We start from the raw sequence: 18,785 nt of genomic DNA, 5'->3' as shown, positions 1-18,785 counted from the left end.
CTCTAGTTGTGCAATAAATATATAATTGTTTGAAGCTTGGACTTCATAATGGTGCTCATATAACACATAGATAAACTATAGAACTCCTTGTTGTTTTGGGTCAAATCTACAAAATTTAAAAGGACTGTTGGCTGGATTAATGGAACAGAAATGTATTGAAAGATATTAAATTACATGAAAAACACCTTTGCATTAGAGTCTGAGATGCAATAATGTTGGTTCCTACAAAGGCATTTTGGAGAGATATGACTTGGCCTTTGTTGTGGGTCTTTTTTTCTCCATTAGGTTTCTGCTTTTGGTGCTATCAGAACAAAAAGGCTACACGGACCTTTTCTCTGACCAAGCGCAGTAGCTCTTATGCTAGTGCTTTTTACCTCTTTGAACAACTCTGTCAAGTCTAGCCCTGTAAGCCTTCTTGTGGCAGCAAGACTTTGTTTCACTTGTAACTTTCTTAGAACTTATTGTTATGACAAACTGTCCCGGGCAGAGTTACGTTTGTAAACTTGTCTGTGAAACCGACTGGTTAAACTGTCTGGTTAACACAATCTTACTCACTCAGGTACAGGGTTTGATGAGGAATCAGCTGTCCTTGGTGCTGGAAGAGAGTTTGCACTAATGAAAACTGCTAGTGGAAAGGTACTGAACATGTTCTGTAGTAAATAACGAACTACACCAATGTATATCTACACGTCTTTTAATTTAATTACTGTTTTCCAAAATAGCTTCTTGCCTTTTTAGTATGTTAGAAAGACTTTATATGACACTATTTAAATACATTTTCAGAGCCTACTTTAAAGAGAAAAAGGAAAATGGTTATTTAAAACCACAGATGGTGTTGGAACCATTGAGAAATCTGTGGCTTGAAATTTACAGGAATTTCTACGGTCAGTCTTACTTAAAGACGGTGTGAGGCTTTGTTTTAGATTTGGGGGACAAAATTACCTTTTGTCTAAAATGATGTATTAGCACATAGCACATTTGCAAAATTTTTTGCCTCATAACTTTACGTAAGCACTCTGACCATAGTCATTTATTTAAATCCCAGCCTGATTTTTCCAATCCTTTTGAAAATTACTATCTTCCCTAGGCAAAGTTTTCAATTAATTTCTTTAAACCTGTTCTTAATGATTTGATATGTTGGTTCTGCTCGGTGGAGGCTGTTTTTCTGAGACATTTGCATATTCATTGACATTTAGAAATAATTTTGCTTACTGTGACTATGACTTTTTTACATTATTTACTGTGGTTCTGTTTTGGTTTGGGAAACTGATGTTATTTTACTTGTATAAGCATAGTTCCTTGTTTTTCTCTGTTCAGAATTGTGTTGCTTTTTTGGAATGAAGGCCTTGCTCTGCTGCTATCAAAACAGTGAGACTGGTGAAAATGTTCACAAATAAACTTAACTATGTTTTCCTAAAAAAATTTAATGTTATGAAACAGAATTTGATCAAGCAATACTCTTCAGACATTAGAGGACACAGGTTAATTTGAACTTGAGACTAACAAATGCCTCTTCAGTATGACATTAACAAATTTCCTAATTTTGATCTCTAAATTTGTGTGTTTAGGTAGGAAATACACTTTATAAGACAATGACAAATGGCTTTAGGTGCCCACGTAGGTTAACACACCTATTTTATATTACTATTGAGTAGCATGGTTCTAGAGGAAACTTTTTAGTCCAAACCAGTAGTTTTGTGTTTGTTCATGTGAAATATTTTATTCTGTGTTATTTATGTACTCAATGGCCACTGTGCATTTACTGAAAAGAAGTTCTAAAAATGTGTCAAAGCATATGAAAATTTGTAGTAATTTGGTATTTTAAACTATTTTTATTGTTATAGTCCCATCTTGGTTTTACACTGAGTTAACTTTTAAGTGTTTTCAATGCTTGGTTTCCTCTGAGTAGTTTCTTCTGTACAGTTCTTTCTTGTGTGTTCAACTCATTTAGCCAAACAATTATATATGAAAACTAACTCTGTGGCACAGTAGAAAGCACAATTCAAAACAGTATCTAATCAGAATGTTTCCCCCATTAAGTCAAAATTCATGAATTTAGAATAGAGATATTGAAATACTGTAAACAATTTCAGGGAAAGTTCTGTATGGTTTGAAGTGATGGGATTTAAAAATAATGCAACTTCAAAAATTATGCATGTTTAAAGTGCTGTGGCATAACTAAAAATTGTGAACTGTTTTCTCCTAGATTTATTATACAGGCAAATATCAGAGCCTTGGAATCAAACAAGGTGGTCCTTCAGCAGGAAAATGGGTTGAACTCCCAATCACAAAATCTCCAAAGATTATTCAGTTCTCTGTTGGACATGATGGCTCACACGCCTTACTTGTTGCTGAGGATGGAAGCATATTCTTCACAGGTTCTGCTAGTAAGGGAGAGGATGGCGAATCAAGTATGTATTTACACTTGCTTGACCAATGGTTGATAAAAGCCTGTTAACCACCTTTTAATTTGAAGAGTTTAAATGTTTTCCAAGACCATGTAAGCATGCCATTGAGTTTGAGTTTTGCACCCTGACAACCAATTCCACCACCTCTCGCAGCTAGAGATGTTTATGATCTTTTACCACAGTTTGGATTGTATCATGGGAGTGCTATTTTAGAGTTGTCCTGAGGAAAGGCAGTCATAAGTTTGGTCAAGAGGCCATGCTGTCTGCGTGGAACTTTGTCTCAAAAACTGAAGAGCCAAACTTTAGCCTTTTCACTGTTGTTTTAGAGAACTTTGGAAATCGATGTTTTGCCAGCTAATGCCTCTCCATGATGCAGAGGTACATTGATTAGGAATTGTAGAAGCATGGTCTTCTGTGCTTGATCGAGCAGAACTCTTCAGACATTAGAGAAGACAGATTAATTTGGTCTTCAGACTAACAAACGCCTCTTCAATATAGAATTATCAGACTTCCTAGTTTTGATCTCTGAAGCTGTGTGTTTAGGTTGAAATACACTTTATAAGACAATGAAAGTTACCTTTAGATGACCTAAAGCTCTGATCTGCTCTGATGTTAAATACTTCGCTTTAGAAAACAGACTATTCTGTTATGTTGTGTTAGATTAATATTTTTTTTTTAAAAAAAAGTTTTGAAAAATGTCTAGCTCCTGAAGATCTTAAAACAAAGCTGATATTTGAGTTGTCAGCCTCACGTGTACATTTTAATAGGATAATATGTATATTTCTATACAAGCCTAACTCAATTTCAAATGAATCTCTCCATAATGTCCTTCTTTAATAATGTAACTTAATGTTACCATTGAAATTAATATATTTTTCAGAAGGTGAGTTTGTGGAAAACTTCAATCTGCTAGCCATAGATTTTAAACACAGATTTAATAAGACTGAAATATTTGTGCCTCAGTGCAGTCAATTAGAAATATTATGAATTTTATACCAACATTTGAGTACTGTTTAAGTCTTTGGATACTAGTAGATGGTTAGAATTTTAAAATTTATTTAAAATAGAATGTAAAAATAGATTTAAAGTCTTGATAAACAGCAATGGTAGAGTCCAGCTTTGTTTCAATCAACTGTGTAGGCATTTTACCTTTCAAGAAAGCTGTTAACAAAAACTCAGCAGGCTGCATATGTGACGTATGGCATAGCTCATGCAGAAAGAAAGCATAGTTAGCTTACTGTTCCTGTAAAAGATTAACTACACTGACAGTATTCTCCAAGACTGTGTTTTCTCATGTAATATAACTAAAATGCAGTCAAGAACATATTTTAAGGTTTGATAATGCATATGGTGTGGATTTTTGAATGTATTCAGAGTGAGGGGAATTTACTAGTAGTACTTTGGTATGTGCTTAGTATGTGCTGTAGTAACTTTTTAGAGTCTTCCTAAATGCAAATCTAATTAAAATTGTGTTGGACAAAATCATACTACTTTCTCCAGTAAATGTAAAGTAAATTTAAGAGATTCAAGCAAAAATATTTCAGGAAATATATTTAAAAGCATAAATTTCAAGATTTCTTTGCACGGTTATTGGGAAGTTATCCAGAATACAATTAAACTGACTGTTTTTGTTGTATAATTAATCTACAATTTCAGATGACACAGAAGTTTAGCACTGTGAAGTAAACTGCTGCTGCTACTTTTTTTTTTTTTTAAGTAGCAAAAATTAAATGAGAAGATTCAGTGCTTACCAGATCTTCTTACTGAAGAATCTGCTCAAGGACCTGATGATGGTCTTTCTATGTTCTTTTATAAATTCAGCTCTCTTCTGACTCATCTGGTTCTCTTCGCCTCTTTAATTTGGCTCAGAGTGGATATGCACAGGTTTTATTTTTTAGTCCCCTTATTTCTTTTAAACCTGGGCAGGGAGACTGGGTTTTTGTCAACAGTATGTGTACGTGTTCTTTGTAGGAAGTTGGTAACTGTCAGCAACTGAAAGTAACTGGCAGTTCTTTGACTTGGGTGAGGAATCACCGACAGTAATGATAGCTATTAGTTCTTTTATCCAGTCTTTAGCTACGCTGTTACTGATTTGTTTGAGACCAGATTGGAAATAGTGATTTTGGGGTAGGGCTTTTTTAGCACTTTTTATTCCCTTTTTCTTCCTGTGGGAATCTGTTGTGACTCAGAGGTTTTCTAAACATTGTTGTCAGGGTTTAACCCCAGCCTGCAACTAAGTACTATGCAGCTGCTCGCTCACTCCCTCCCTGCCCCCCCCCCAGTGGGATGGGGAGAAGAGTCAGGAAAAGGTAAAACCTGTGGGTTGAGATAAGAACACTATAATAATTGAAGTAATGTAAAAAATTGTCATAATAGTAATGACAATGGAGATATTAAAAAGAGAGGAATAAAACCCAAGAAAACCAAGTGAGGCACGACAGAGTTGCTCATCACTCACTGATGGGTGCCCAGCCAGTCCCCAAGCAGCGATCGGTCTGCCCTGGCCAACTCCCCCCCCAGTTCATATACTCAGCGTGATGTTCTAAGGTATGGAATATCCCTTGGACTAGTTCAGGTCAGCTGTCCTTTTTATGCTCTCTCCCAGCTTCTAGTGTACCTCCCTTATTGGCGCAGATGGGGAACTGTAAAGGCCTTGACTAACAGTAAGCACTACTTAGCAACAACTAAAACCTCAGTGTGTCCTCAACATTATTGTCATGCTAAATTCAAAACATAGCACTGTACCAGCTACTAGGAAGAAAATTCGTTCTATCCCAGCTGAAACTGGGACAATGATTTTAATAGAGTTTAATATTTTTCTTGTAAAGAACTTGTGCAACATTTCCCTGTAAACTTATGCATATATTGTCATATATATTCTTCTCACATGGCAATGAGGACTCTTTTTTTACTATGCACTGCTTTGTAAAGTTCACAAAGTTAGTTCAGTCTATATATAAAAGAAAAACTTAAAGAATCATTCCTGGAAGATACCTATCTCATCATGACTTTGCCGTTGAATTTTTTGAAAGAAACCGGTGTAATCCATTAAAAATCATACAGATGACAGTAGCAGTCTGAAAACTAACCCCTAATTATAAAACAAATGTTATTGTGCCTTTGAAAATGATTTTGGTAGAATGACTTGCAACTTATTTATTTATTTAAAGCTAAAAGCAGACGGCAGTCAAAACCATATAAGCCTAAAAAAATTATTAAAATGGAGGGAAAGATTGTCATATCTACAGCATGCAATAATGGAAGCAGTTCTGTAATTTCGAAAGATGGAGAACTCTACATGTTTGGAAAAGATGCCATTTACTCCGATAGTACAAGTAAGTTAATATTTTTCTTTTAAGTGATTTTTCAACTAGAGTAATTGAAATGAGTCTGGAAGCTTTTAACATGTGTAAATGATGTTTGTGTGTTTCCTACTCTCCTACTAAATTTCTGAATTTCTGCTGATTCAGCCAAATATGGCAGAAGGATAGAAAGAGAAGACAATTTCCTTAAGTTCTGTAAAAATGTATAGCAGCACTGGTGACAAATGCCCAAACAAATGCTTCCACTAAGGAGAAGAAAAAATAAATTATTTGTTGTATTAATCTGACACTAGAAGGCCACACAGGGAAAAGTCAACAGAAATGAGACATGTTTTGTCAGGAGCAAAGGCTGCAGAAAACCAGGCCTTATATGTTCCTTTGCTCAAAAGACAGCCTGTTTTGAATTTGCAGGTGATCCAGTGCATCTCAATTTAAATAAAATATTGAAGAAATAAACTCCAGTGGCATTACAACTCCTTTAGAATTGTTTTTCAGAACAAGTGATTTGCAGCAGGGTTTGGTTTGGTTTTGGCTTTCCTTTCCTTGCAGGATAAATGGCCTAGACCTAATTCTCCTTTCACTTCTTATTCTAGAACTTGGTTTTTATATCTGCTTTTCTCCTTTGCTGTTAATTCAAAAATTGTCAGTATCCATTAGCAGTTTTGTTATGTCTCTGAAAGTTCCTTCTTGGGTAGAAAGTACAATTTACCACTCAACTGTTTTATATCTTATAGGTTTAGTAACAGATTTGAAAGGCCATTTTGTGACTCAAGTAGCCATGGGCAAAGCTCACACCTGTGTGTTAATGAAGAATGGAGAAGTTTGGACATTTGGTGTAAATAATAAAGGACAGTGTGGGCGAGACACAGGCTCCATGAGCCAGGGAGGAAAAGGTGAAGGACCTAGATTTTTCCTTTTGTTTTGTGTGCTGGAAAATATTACAAGTGAAAACATAGCTAAGCATTTTATTATAAAATATAACTCCAATACTAAAGCTAAAGTACCTGCAACATGCTTAAAGAAACACACAGGTATGGATACTTTCACTTGAATGTCAGGTATTTGGTATTCTGCACATACTAATAAACTTAGTTATGTTAAAAAAAAAAATTAAATCTCAATTACTTTTGTCAGTGAAAAAGCTTTTCTTTAAAACAAATGAGTAAAATCAAACCTCATCACTCCTTGTCTTACTATGTGCCATTGTCTTAGTAAGAAAAAAATTTCTACCTTTCCTTGTTTTCAATCAGTCTTGAGGCTGTTGTTTGCCCAAACAGGGCATGACTGTAAGTCTATATCTTTCTCCAGAAAACCGAGCATTTCCGTTACTCCTAAATATAGGTATGAAAAGTCATACCTGTTCATCTTTGCTGGATTAGCATATGTTATATGTGATGAGTAAATGACCTGTTACTCGTATACTGAATATAAATGTTTCATTTCCATTTTCATTGTGAAACCATAGCTATGTACCCCAGCCTGTGCTCAGAGGGGTTTTACAGGCGTTGTGCTGGCTGAGCATGCAAAGCAGGCATGCCTAGTCACTCCTTTTAAAACCTGATCTGCGTGTGTTCTTCAGAGCTTCTGCAGCAGCCACTGTTGGCCTCAGAAAACAGCTCTTTCTTGTTTCAATATCTTGACTAGGTTTTGGTGTGGAGAACATGGCAACAGCAATGGATGAAGACCTAGAAGAGGAACTGGATGAAAAAGATGAGAAGTCCATGATGTGTCCTCCAGGCATGCATAAATGGAAGCTGGAACAGTGTATGGTGTGCACTGTATGTGGAGATTGCACAGGCTATGGAGCTAGCTGTGTTAGTAGTGGGCGTCCTGACAGGGTGCCTGGAGGGTAAGCAAACATATGGAAATACACTTGCTATAGTGTGTTGAATGGCTAAAGCATGTGTTGAATACAAACTGAGTCGATGTGGTTTTAAACTTCCATTTAAGGTAACATTATATCTAAAAATAGTCTGCTTTTAAAATCAGAAGTAGGCTAAAATTTTTGTGTATGGCTTGTGATAGTTTCAAGTGATTTAGGTTTAAATTCATTTTTTAACATTTCTTTAGCATATAGTTCTTTACTAGAAGCTGTTGTATGTGAGCACCAATGTAATCTGTTTCTTGATAGAGCTGCTGGCTTTGGCATAACATTTCTTCATCCTATGATGGAAGTTTTTTTTATCTTGCTCTTCCAGTTGCTTTTATCTGTTACTTTGGGGTTGAGCTGCATAAAGGGCCACTGCTTTACATATTGCCATTACTGTTTATCCAGCATGGCCTGTGCTTGTTTTTAACTTGTTCATGTTTTCATGTTGTGTATGTTTAATTAAATGAAGAAAAGTTAATGCTGAGAAGTCAGTTCAGATATGCATGGTTAGTGTGTGCTCTCTGGCACCATGGAACAGCAGCTAGGATTTAAATTAGCTATATTTTCTGTTTATCTCAGGAAAAATTACATATCCAGAGGTAGAACAAATAAATAATGTATGCTTTAATTACCAAGGCATCAGTAAAGCACAGAAATAGAAGATAGTGATAAAGGAACTCTTTATTTGCTGCAGAATCTGTGGCTGTGGCTCAGGTGAGTCAGGCTGTGCTGTATGTGGCTGCTGCAAGGCATGTGCTAGAGAACTGGATGGCCAGGAAGCAAGGCAAAGAGGAATCCTTGATGCTGTAAAAGAGATGATACCTTTAGATCTCTTGTTGGGTAAGTGACATGAAATTAGCAAGATGGCTTTTAATTTTCTTTCTTGCTGCACCTTTTTTTTCCTCAGTAGATCTGTTTACGCTCTTTAATAAACTCAGTCCCACTGATGACTTTTGAAACTTGAATTGGAATAATAGGTTAGTTTAGAAATGGGTTTGTTCTTTTCAGTTAATATTTCAGTTAGTATTTTCATTCTTCTGTATGATAAAACTTTGTATCTTAAATAATGCAGTTCTTTCTTTCCAATCAAATTACTGAATTTTTAGATTTACAGAATAGTTTTAGCATTATATTTTTAAAATGGGTAAAATGTGGTTTATCATGTAGATTTAATTGGTGAAATAGAAAAGTGGAATCACATTGGTAAGTGAAATATTTTAAACTTGCCCTTACTATAGACCTGTGTCCATTTTGTCTTGTGTGGTTATGATACTGATACTAGAAAGTTGTTCTTGTTCTTTTTTGATAGCCTGAAACTTTTTCTATAATCTTTTTGTCAGGGTTTTTTGTAGTTACATAGAAGATGGGGAATATTGTTTCTTGAAAACTTTTTTATTTTTTCTCTTATAAATTTTCAGAGAAAAAGAGCTGCCAGGAATGTGGAATTTACTTTTCAAAAACCCCAAACACCTCCCACCCCAGCCCTCCTCCCCAAAAATACCCACCTTAGGGGAAAAAAAGCCAACTAGTATGATTATTGGAAAATACAGTTTGGAGTCTTTCCTTCTAAGATCTGTTATCCCAGCATTTTTAATATTATATTCTCTCTACTGGGCAATTACAGGTTTTTGGAGGTCAGGTTTTCCTTCCTTCTTGTTAATGCTTAGATTTATGTAGAGCCCTTAGTCCTGCATGGATATATGGATATAGTATTTGCTATAGAGAAGGAATACAAAAAAAAATCAAATGCATGACTTAAATTGATGAGATGTATAAATATTTTATTGGGGGTAGGGAGTGGGGGTGGAATAGTAACAATAGAAAATTTATGCTGTACTTGGAGTGTGGGAGGTTTTTTTCCCCAAGCAAAAGTTAAATAGAAACTAGAAGTGGTCCTCTTGATAAATTAACAGTAAGAACCCCAAACAACCTCACTGTGCACTCCCGATTCCTCCAAACAGATATTTCTAAATATAATTTTCTTTTATATGGCTATCACAGAAGTAGGTTTATATTGATGGTGAATTGCAGCTTTGATTCACAGCCCTGTTCTCATGCATGACCAGGAAGAAGTTACAGTTTTTGTGCAAACCTCCACTTTGATAACTGCCCTCCCAGCAGGATAGGCAACAGCTCTTTGGTGCTGTGTTGGGCTTGGCATAGTTTGAGGTGAGGACTTGACCACATTTTTCTGTAGAAAAGTGACAGTACTTCCAGCTGGAGTTTTTGTTTGATTGTGGGGGCAAGGTGTATTTTATTTAGGTTCTTGCAGTTTGCTGAAGAAACGTTGGAAAAAGGTAGTGCTTCTAGTAATTTTGTTGTTGTGTTCATTCAAGTCATGCTTTCTGTTTTAAAAAGTGCTTTTCACTTTGTTTCAATTTTCTATTAAATTACCTATTTTGCTAAATAAGATTTACATACAGACTCTTAGTAAGCACAGAGCATACAGTGGTAAACCATTCTTAAAAAATATCTAATCTATCTAAAACGTTTTTAAAATATAAGCTATTTTATGCTTGTTTTAGTAATAAACCTTTCTGAAACTTTTTTTGGGAAAATTGAGATAACAATGACAACACGTAACTGAGTATTTCCTTCTATTAGGCACATACAGATTTATAGTATGTGCTAAATACTGTTCAGTGATGCTGGAATTGTGGCAGATTCATGAAAACCAGGAAATTCAGAGATAAGGCCTAAAACTCTTTTCCAAATTTACTCAACTCCTTTCTTTATTTTTAAATACTGTGTGAGAGCAGTGTAAGATGCAGGTAGTAAGTAGGCTTCAGTTTTCCTTTACTTAACTTCTTCTAGGGTTTATTACCATCATAAAAATTTTTACAGATAGTTTTACATATTTTATTTTCTTAATCTATGTAGCTGTACCTGTTCCTGGAGTTAATATTGAAGAACACCTTCAGTTACGGCAAGAAGAAAAGCGGCAACGTGTAAATAGGAGACATAGATTGGAAGAAGGAAGAGGTAAGTGACTTTCCTATTGATAAGAGGCTTGAATACTTCAAGCAAACTTCTTAGTCTGTTTTCTAATGAAAATTAATTAGTTTTCCTCCAGTGAGCCAATACAGTAATGAAACAAGAATCAGAACCTAAATGGATAGCTTATGTTATTTAGCATGCTTCTGGAAAATTGTAAAAAATCTGTATGTTTAACAAAGTCTGCTCATAAGAATCAGCATTTTAATGGTGAACAGTAGCATTTTTTATTACTTTCATATAGTCAGTTTTCATTTTCTGTTGTTTCCTAGTTCAATAATAGTTTTTAAAAATGTAGATGCTAAAGCATATTTTTATATGCTTTTTTATATGAAGAATAGAAATGACTGCAAACCTGTCCAGTGCTAGTTACCTCTAATATGAATTGTTTAATTATTATTTTAAATGAATGAATCTATGTTGTACAATATGTAATCAGAATTTCTTGTTTCATACAATGAACTTTTCTACATTTGAATAGCATGAAAAAATTGACACACTGACTGAATTAAAAAACAAAACGCTGCGTAATTTCAAAATTTTCTTTCCTTGTGTATTATCTACCTCAGGAAGTATTGCTGATTTTCTACATAAACAATATGTACTTTAACAAATTTTTAGTACTGTTCTTGTTTTAAAATACCTCAGTGTCTTAATCTGGTAAATATTTAAAGTTGAGAGATTTAAACTGACATAAATTATAATATTTTATGAAGCATGATGATGTCATTGGTAAGATTATTGTGTGTTGTGAAGAGGAACAGCTCTGTTGGAATGCTATGCTCTTCATATATGTATGAATAATAAATATATAATACCATAAATACCATTTTGATTCTTCTTTTAGGAATTAGATACTGGTTTTACTCAGATACAAATTGCACACCATGATGAAACTTAGTTCCTAGACTCCATGCCAGTGAGCCTTGTGGGGCAAATTGTGGCTTTATTTCACTTGCAAGTAAGAAATCACTGGTTTTAACACAAATAAGGAGCAACAAGGAAGAGAAGGCTTATAGTTTGCTATACATGTGGAAGAGGATGGAATATTTGTTTTTCTTTGAATCTTTATGGTTAATTTTAGCTGTGACATGGAGAGGGGAAGCCTTTTGTCTTCCTTAATCTAGGTCATGTTAGAGCTGCATTGCATACTGCTGGCAAATACTAGGTACAGCTAACAATTATTTTTTGTTAAATCTTCATTGAATTACCCAGGTATTATTGAAACCTGCTGCTGTTCAGCCCAGACAGGTAATGATGACAGAGCTGGGAGGTAAATTTCAGTTAGAAAAAGAAAAGAAAGGAAGACAATAAAAGAGCAGCAGAGAAACATTTCAGTTTGCTTCCATTTCTGTGGTTAGAAGTAGAACCAGAGCAGTTTATCCCTTTTGTATGCTATCTGTCTCTAAAGAAAATAAATCATATTTTGGATTTAATTAAGTCTCGGGTGATCAATATCAGGAATGTGTTGCTATTGTTGGGTTGATAGGTGTATAGGGACTGTAGCTAAAAAGATGTTGCTGGACAGCTTGTGGCACACATCATGTTGTATTCTCTATCAAAATAACATTGAAATGCTATACCTACGTGGCTGCTGGAGGTAGTGGGTATGTCTAGCTGGAAGGCTTGGAGATTAGTCTCCTCTTCCAGTTTGGAATGACTTATGTGATAAAGCTAGGAATAGTGTTTCGACAAATACTTAAAGATCCTGATTTACATAGTCAAGTATGAAAATTTGATTTGATAATCGATCTTGATTTACACAATTATATGAAAAAGTTGTTTTATTGCCTCTCCATCCAAATGCTACAATTTTCCGTGAGCTGGTGGAAAGAACAGCACCATTCTTGAGAACCCTTATAATCCTCTTTTCATGAGAGAGACCAAGAATATTTAAGTAATCAACTAGATTTTTGTATTGCTGTGCAAAATGTTTTGCAACCTGAAAAATAATTAATTATATTAATGTTAAAAAGAATAGGCAGACTGCTTAGTTTATTCAAAAAGTTCTAGTATTTGTGCATATGTAACTGAACAAATCCTTATTAATGAAATAGCTATTTAGAGATCCAAAGAAAGATTCCAACCTTTTACTTCTCTGAAAGCATTGCTCAGTCAGTTAAAGGCCAGACTAGCTCTGTTAGGGTCTTTCCTTCAGGTACACAGTGGGTTTTTTGTCAGGTTTATGATTTCTGGGTTGTAGTGTTTTAATGTGCGGCTTTTGTTCTTTTATGCCAGATCAGTAAGAAACAAAGCATGTATAGTTTTTGAGAGTCAAGAATCATAGAATGGTTTGATCCTTAAATATTTGATCCTTAGTTAGATCCATATTAGGATCAATATTAGATTCTTAAAATTAACTGTGGAAAATATTTTTCAGTTTGGGATAATAAATCTATTATTTCAAAGAACTTAAGAGTTTCTTGATATTGGTTATATTTCTTTACTCTTTCCAGTTCATAAAGTACAGTGTGTTCAGGTGACCAGTTTTGCTTCTTTTCTGTGGTAGTGGTAGAACTACTTCTTCCAGCTGCTCCTTTCTGCTTCTAGCTTAATGGCTTGACAAGAGCAGTGAAGAAGGCTCAAAATCAATTCCACATTTTTCAGTGTGGTGTATGACCTTTTGAGAAATAAAGCCAGCTGTATTCATCACAGCATCTATGCTATATCATAATACCTCTACATAATTATTGATGGATGTTTCACTTTAGAATTTAGAAGTAGTCAAATATTTTAACTTACTGCTTAAAGGTAAATTTTTTTTTCAGAAAGCTGCAAGAATTTGAAAATAGCTTTTTAAACAAAATACATTTACCTAATAAGCTAAAAAACCACAGACATAGCTCTTACTATGGTGATAATAAATGGTCTTGTGCTTCACTGGTATTTCACTACTTCTCTTTCTCAGCCTATGATGTAAAAACCTACTTTTAGATGATCATTACAGAGATAGAGATTTGGTGTGTAATTAACCAAGTTTTAGCTTTTGATGCCCTTAGAGAACAGGAAAATTATTTTCCATCAATCTTATTCTATTTTGAACAACAAAAGAACCCACAGGAGATTGATTGATTTTAGTGAAAGCTGCTGTGTTTTGAGACAATGTTATCTGAGTCTGCGTATATTTGGGCAATTTTTGATTTTTCTGAAGTGTAACTGATTCGGTTAGTTCAGTTTTACCATAGTAGGTTGAGTAATATATAAAAGTGTTTAACATCTGTCCAAGCCACTATGGGCTTGGAATCAGTTTGTCAGTAACACTATTCTTTGTTCGTTGCTGAACATATACCTAAATATACAGCAGAACTATCTATTCAAATACAGTATTTTTCATTAAATATTAGCACAGCTTCTTTTTATAGTTTAGTTACATATTTATTTTGTTGCTTTCAGGACCTGGAGGTTATATTTGTTTCAAAGTTCTTTAAACAAACCAAAAAAAATCAAATCTTTCTACTTGAAACAAAACAATCTCAGACCCATACATGACTTTCTGTTTAAGAATGCTTTCAAGAGAAGGCTGTAGGTTTTTGTCCTTAATGACCAGTAGGTATGGTTCTGTGAAATTACATTGTTGTACTTGAGTTTGTGATTATTGTCTGAAAGAGGTGATTATTGTTAATAAAATTGATTTTTAAAGTAGAGGTATTTATATTATAGTTTCAGAACTCAGATTTGCAGTAGACTCAATGAGAACAGTTCTGGTTTATAGTTACTGTTTTAAGTTACCTTATGTGTTTATATACAGAAATACATCTTTCACATTTATTTAACAATATAGAGAAAGTCAAGTATTCAGAAGGCAAGAGGTGTCAAAGTTAAGATTATCATAAATCATTATTTCCATCCCATTCTCTATCATCCCCAAATTGCCCTTTGGCTAGCCTGCATCTCCTTTTCCCCCTATAAGAAGCCCTAAAAATTTTTGTTTCATGTCTGATTTGTACAATTTTTAAGTGTCAATAGAAAAGAGTTTTAAAAACACAGGAAGAGGCATGTGTCCTGGTTTTATTTTCATTGTTTTGAACAAATTAAGCAAACTGCAATTAACCTTAGTGCCTGCACAGCACAGTGACATTGTCTGTGAATATTTCTTACAAGTATTCCAGAAGCCAAAAAGTAGGTTTTTACAACAGAAAGTACCATCCAACCTAGGACTTCCCTGTGCAACCTTAAGTTACGCTGCTCATGTGTGTTCTTCTTCATGATATGATCTTCAGTTTTGTGGTCGTGTACTATTTTTTCAGGTAGCCTGCTAAATTCAGTGCACTGATGTAGAAGTCACCATTTGAGATCATAGATTTCAGTATTCTGTAATCACAGCTTGCTGAATAGTGTTTATTTAGGGAAAGTTACTAGAAAAAATCAAAATGTCAAATCAAACAGTAAGCTCTTAGATAGTTTTGCCTAAGTGCTTAGACAGCCAAGAATGCAAAAGCAATGCATGCAGGATGATAGTAATTGTGTACATTTTCCTGTAGTCCACTGCATTATTTAATAAATCCATTGTAATTTTCTAGAATATTAAATTATTTTTGTAGGTAAGCATTTTTTTCCTTCATGCTCTTAATTCACTGCCAGACAAAGTCCATTTTAAAAGGCCTGGATCCTGCAGGACCGAGAAAAAAAAGCTAATCTTGACATTTCCTAGGCTATGGATGTTTAACCTCTCAGGTTAACTATGGGAAAGCATTCTATAAAGAATAAAGGGAGAGAGTGAATGTCATTTTACATTATATAGCAATTCCTTTAAAATAACAGCACTACAGTCTAACAGTGACTCTCCTTTGCTTATCTCTTTAACTTGAGCTACTAAAATAACTAAGAATAGCGATAGGTTGTTATTCCCCATGTAGATCTATGTTAGAGGCTTCTAGAAGAGTTTTTCAAATTATGCTCTTTAGGCATTTTTTAACAAAATAAAGGAAATGTCCAAAGCATGGCTGAGTTGTTCCACCAGAATAATTCATAGTACTTAAACTCTGCTCCCTTTATATAGGCAACCTCAGATGTAAGCAGAGAGCAGATATGATCTATATGAGTTGTTCTAATGTGTTGTTTCCTGTGGTGGTATTTTGGAGAGAGAGGAGGTACTTTACATTTTCCCAGTGCATGACTAAACATGCATTGCAATGTAGTTGAATTGTAGATATTTATTACATTATGATCATGTTACAGATTTAGCATGTATAAAAAGCCAAAGAGAATGACAGACTTGTGTTACATGGATTGGATATAAATTACTATGAAATTGATATATATTGCATTAAGCTTTCTTTTGGATTCAGGTTCTTTCCATAATAGGTGGGAATGTAGCGTATATAGGAATATCCAGAGACAAAGATAAATCCTGCTTTGGTCAGAAAGTTAGATACTGCTACAGAAATGTCATCTAGACCAGGGGAGTGTAATTCATGAGTGGCTTGGCAACTAAAGGCATCTGTGTGCGAGCACAATGCTGGAGCTGGCAGCTGACAGCATTTCCTGCTTCCTAGATATTCTCTGTCTTCCAGATATCCTGTATTTCTTTTCCTCACCCTGACGTACTTAATTTCCTTCTGTCCTCCTGAAATTCTCTTATGCTTTTGCCATCTTTGCTCTGAGCGCTAAAATGCCAAAGGCTGCTTTCAGAGCTGTCTCTCATCCCCTGATCTGTTTGTTGTGCAGGCATTTTCTATAACTTCTGAATTGTTTGCCTAAGTTATCTAGAGATCACTTCTTATGTTTGATCTCCCACAAATATCTTAGATCTACACACTTCATGCTGTACTCTTTGCAGTCCTTGCATCTGTCTTTACAACTTTTCTAATCTGAGTTTCACTTTTGCTTTTGTCATATTATCCTGTCCATTCTCTATTTCTCAGGCTTTTAATTTCAACAGGAACTTCTCAGTAAGCAAGTTTTTTCGTGGTTTTTTTTTTTATTATTATTTATTTTTATTATTTTCTCCTGTTCTTCATCCAGCTTCCCTCTATATCTTTTGTCCTTCAAACATCTTTAGCTTTCATAATCTGCTTGTTATTTGTGTCTCTCTCCTTTCTTGCCTTTTCCTGGTCTGCCTCAGTATACTCCTTAGTATCTCTCCTCCAACTTGGAAAGAGGGAAAGTGTGGTATAATTTTTTGTGTAAGTCTAAACTCTGGGAAGTAGGATATTAAAAACAGCAAGTGGACAGGCAGAAAGTAGTCTTTACCAAAAATGTATCTATTAAATGGAAGCTTCAGCTGAGAGGAGACTGAAAACTGGGAGCAATAGTAAAACAGCTAAAGGGAAAACCTGAAAGATGAAGATAAAGAAAAAGCAAATGATGATCCTTGATTGCCAGGAGTTCTTAATTAACAAGGGGACCTATATGGGATTAAGAGAGTCCAGAGAAATACAACAGAACCAAACAAAATATCTATGCTGTGTGTAGAAACATACATGATTAATGAGTTTTTGGGGCCATTTTTAATTTTGTTTTTTAAGTTAATGCTAAAATTTGTGAACTTCTGTGTGTGAAGGCAAGTTTCTTCATCTGAAGGCTCTAAAGCTAGGCAGAATTGGCCTGACTTCCACTTAAATTTCTTTCCATACTGTCTACTATAAGTTGAAGGAACTAGTGGTCTAAAGCTGACAGCAGGAAACCTAAGAGAATGGGCATTTATGAGAAGTAGCCTACATGAATTTGTTAATAAAGTTCAGCTGAGGAAATGGAGTATCAATAATGATTTTGGGGAAAGAGGAGGGATACTTGTTTTCAAGGTTTCAAAGCTGTTTATAACATGACATAAAGCCTAATTTGGGGTTTTGGGTTGTGGGAGTTTTTTGGGGTTTTATATTGGGTTTTCTGGTTGGTTTGGGCTTTTTTGTTTGTCTGTTTGTTTTTTGTTTTAATCCATGAAAGGACTGGGTCTGGGAACCCATGGAATAGCACTTGGCAGAAGTAGCTGCTCCTGGTTCATAGTTTCCATTGAAAGTGAGACTTCTTGAAGAAAGATGCCTCCGAAGAAATTCTTGGTGGCATGCTTAACCTTGAAAATGGAGGAAAAATACAGATTCAAGGAACAAATTGCTGGTCCATGATCTACATATAATCAGCCTTAATTAAACTTGATACAGCACTGCTTGGTTCTAGATTTTAAATAGAAAAGGTAGCCTGGAGAAAATTTTAAATACATAAATCATTGCTTTCTTCAAATACAAATCTTCTCTTGAAGATCTTTACATAGATGGGAAATATTTTAAAAATAGATTTCAAAAAAGTCATATGATTTGCATAATTTTCCATGGAACAAGTGGTTTTGGGTAGCTGTTTTCTTTGTGAGAACTCGGCATTTTAATTATGGTAATTACAAACAGTTGGATCGTTATGTTTTTTAAATTCAGCATTGATATGATGATACTGTTTCAAATTAGTATTTTGAATGTAATATTGTAGGATGTAAAGCTTGATAATTAATCTTTTTAACTATTAAAGACAGTAATGGATACTGACAATCAAATTTTACTCCAGTGCAAGCCTGTTCTGTTTCCATTGCTTGGAGTGTAGTTGCATACTTACAATTTTAGGTAAAACTGTCACTATGGGATATTTATTGTTTCTTTGCATAATATTTTGGTCTTATTATCAAGAAATGGCAACTTTCTTATTTAGGGTCTTTTGAATTTAGGAAAACAAAATTATATAATTATTATTATTTTTTTCATTGTTTTTAATTTGAATTTTGTTTAACACACTGTTTCCTTTTTTGTGAGCTTTCCTATGCATGTGCAAAATGTTTCTCCTCAGGCCCCCTTGTATTTCCTGGTCCTATTTTTATGAACCATCGAGAACAGGCTCTAGCCAGAATCAGACCCCATCCAGCACAGCTAAAGCATAAACGGGACAAGCACAAAGGTATTTGGTCTTCGTTATTGGCTAGGGTGGAAATAAGCCCATCTTCCCAGTCACTTCTTCCATGCACTGAATCTGTCTTTTCAAAGAACTGCACAAAATGGGTTCTGCCTTTCTTCTTGTTAGTATCTTGTTACCTGAGGAGAAAGAAAACACATTTAAATGTTAACCTTTTTTTTACAGTGTAAACGTTTGGTAGTCTGCATCATCTTTGTGGTTTTTTGGGTTTTTTTTTTATGAAACATGCATTGTCTTTCTGTATGTCTTTTCTCATTTCTAACACTGTCTCCTTCCTAAGGCTCTTTAATTTTACCC

The 18,785-nt window shown here is 34.7% G+C and overlaps 1 protein-coding gene across 29 annotated transcripts in view; it reads left to right on the top strand.

The window, feature by feature from the left end:
• MYCBP2 (MYC binding protein 2) overlaps window positions 1-18,785 on the top strand; it is a 200,624-nt gene that overhangs the window by 52,758 nt on the left and 129,081 nt on the right. For 28 of the 29 annotated variants that reach the window (XM_055703008.1, XM_055703014.1, XM_055703023.1 and 25 more), the window contains exons 11-18: window positions 560-636; window positions 2,207-2,411; window positions 5,579-5,743; window positions 6,466-6,624; window positions 7,376-7,580; window positions 8,296-8,441; window positions 10,482-10,583; window positions 18,366-18,473. In XM_055703008.1, coding sequence (XP_055558983.1) covers window positions 560-636; window positions 2,207-2,411; window positions 5,579-5,743; window positions 6,466-6,624; window positions 7,376-7,580; window positions 8,296-8,441; window positions 10,482-10,583; window positions 18,366-18,473 — 1,167 coding nt within the window. The remainder of the gene's footprint in view (window positions 1-559; window positions 637-2,206; window positions 2,412-5,578; window positions 5,744-6,465; window positions 6,625-7,375; window positions 7,581-8,295; window positions 8,442-10,481; window positions 10,584-18,365; window positions 18,474-18,785) is intronic. The other variant, XM_055703002.1, reaches the window with a different exon arrangement.

Source organism: Falco cherrug, chromosome 2, assembly GCF_023634085.1.
Source record: "Falco cherrug isolate bFalChe1 chromosome 2, bFalChe1.pri, whole genome shotgun sequence".
Taxonomy (NCBI): Eukaryota; Metazoa; Chordata; class Aves; order Falconiformes; family Falconidae; genus Falco; species Falco cherrug.
Note: the sequence above shows the minus strand (reverse complement) of the source record. Positions and strands in the feature narration are given on the sequence as shown.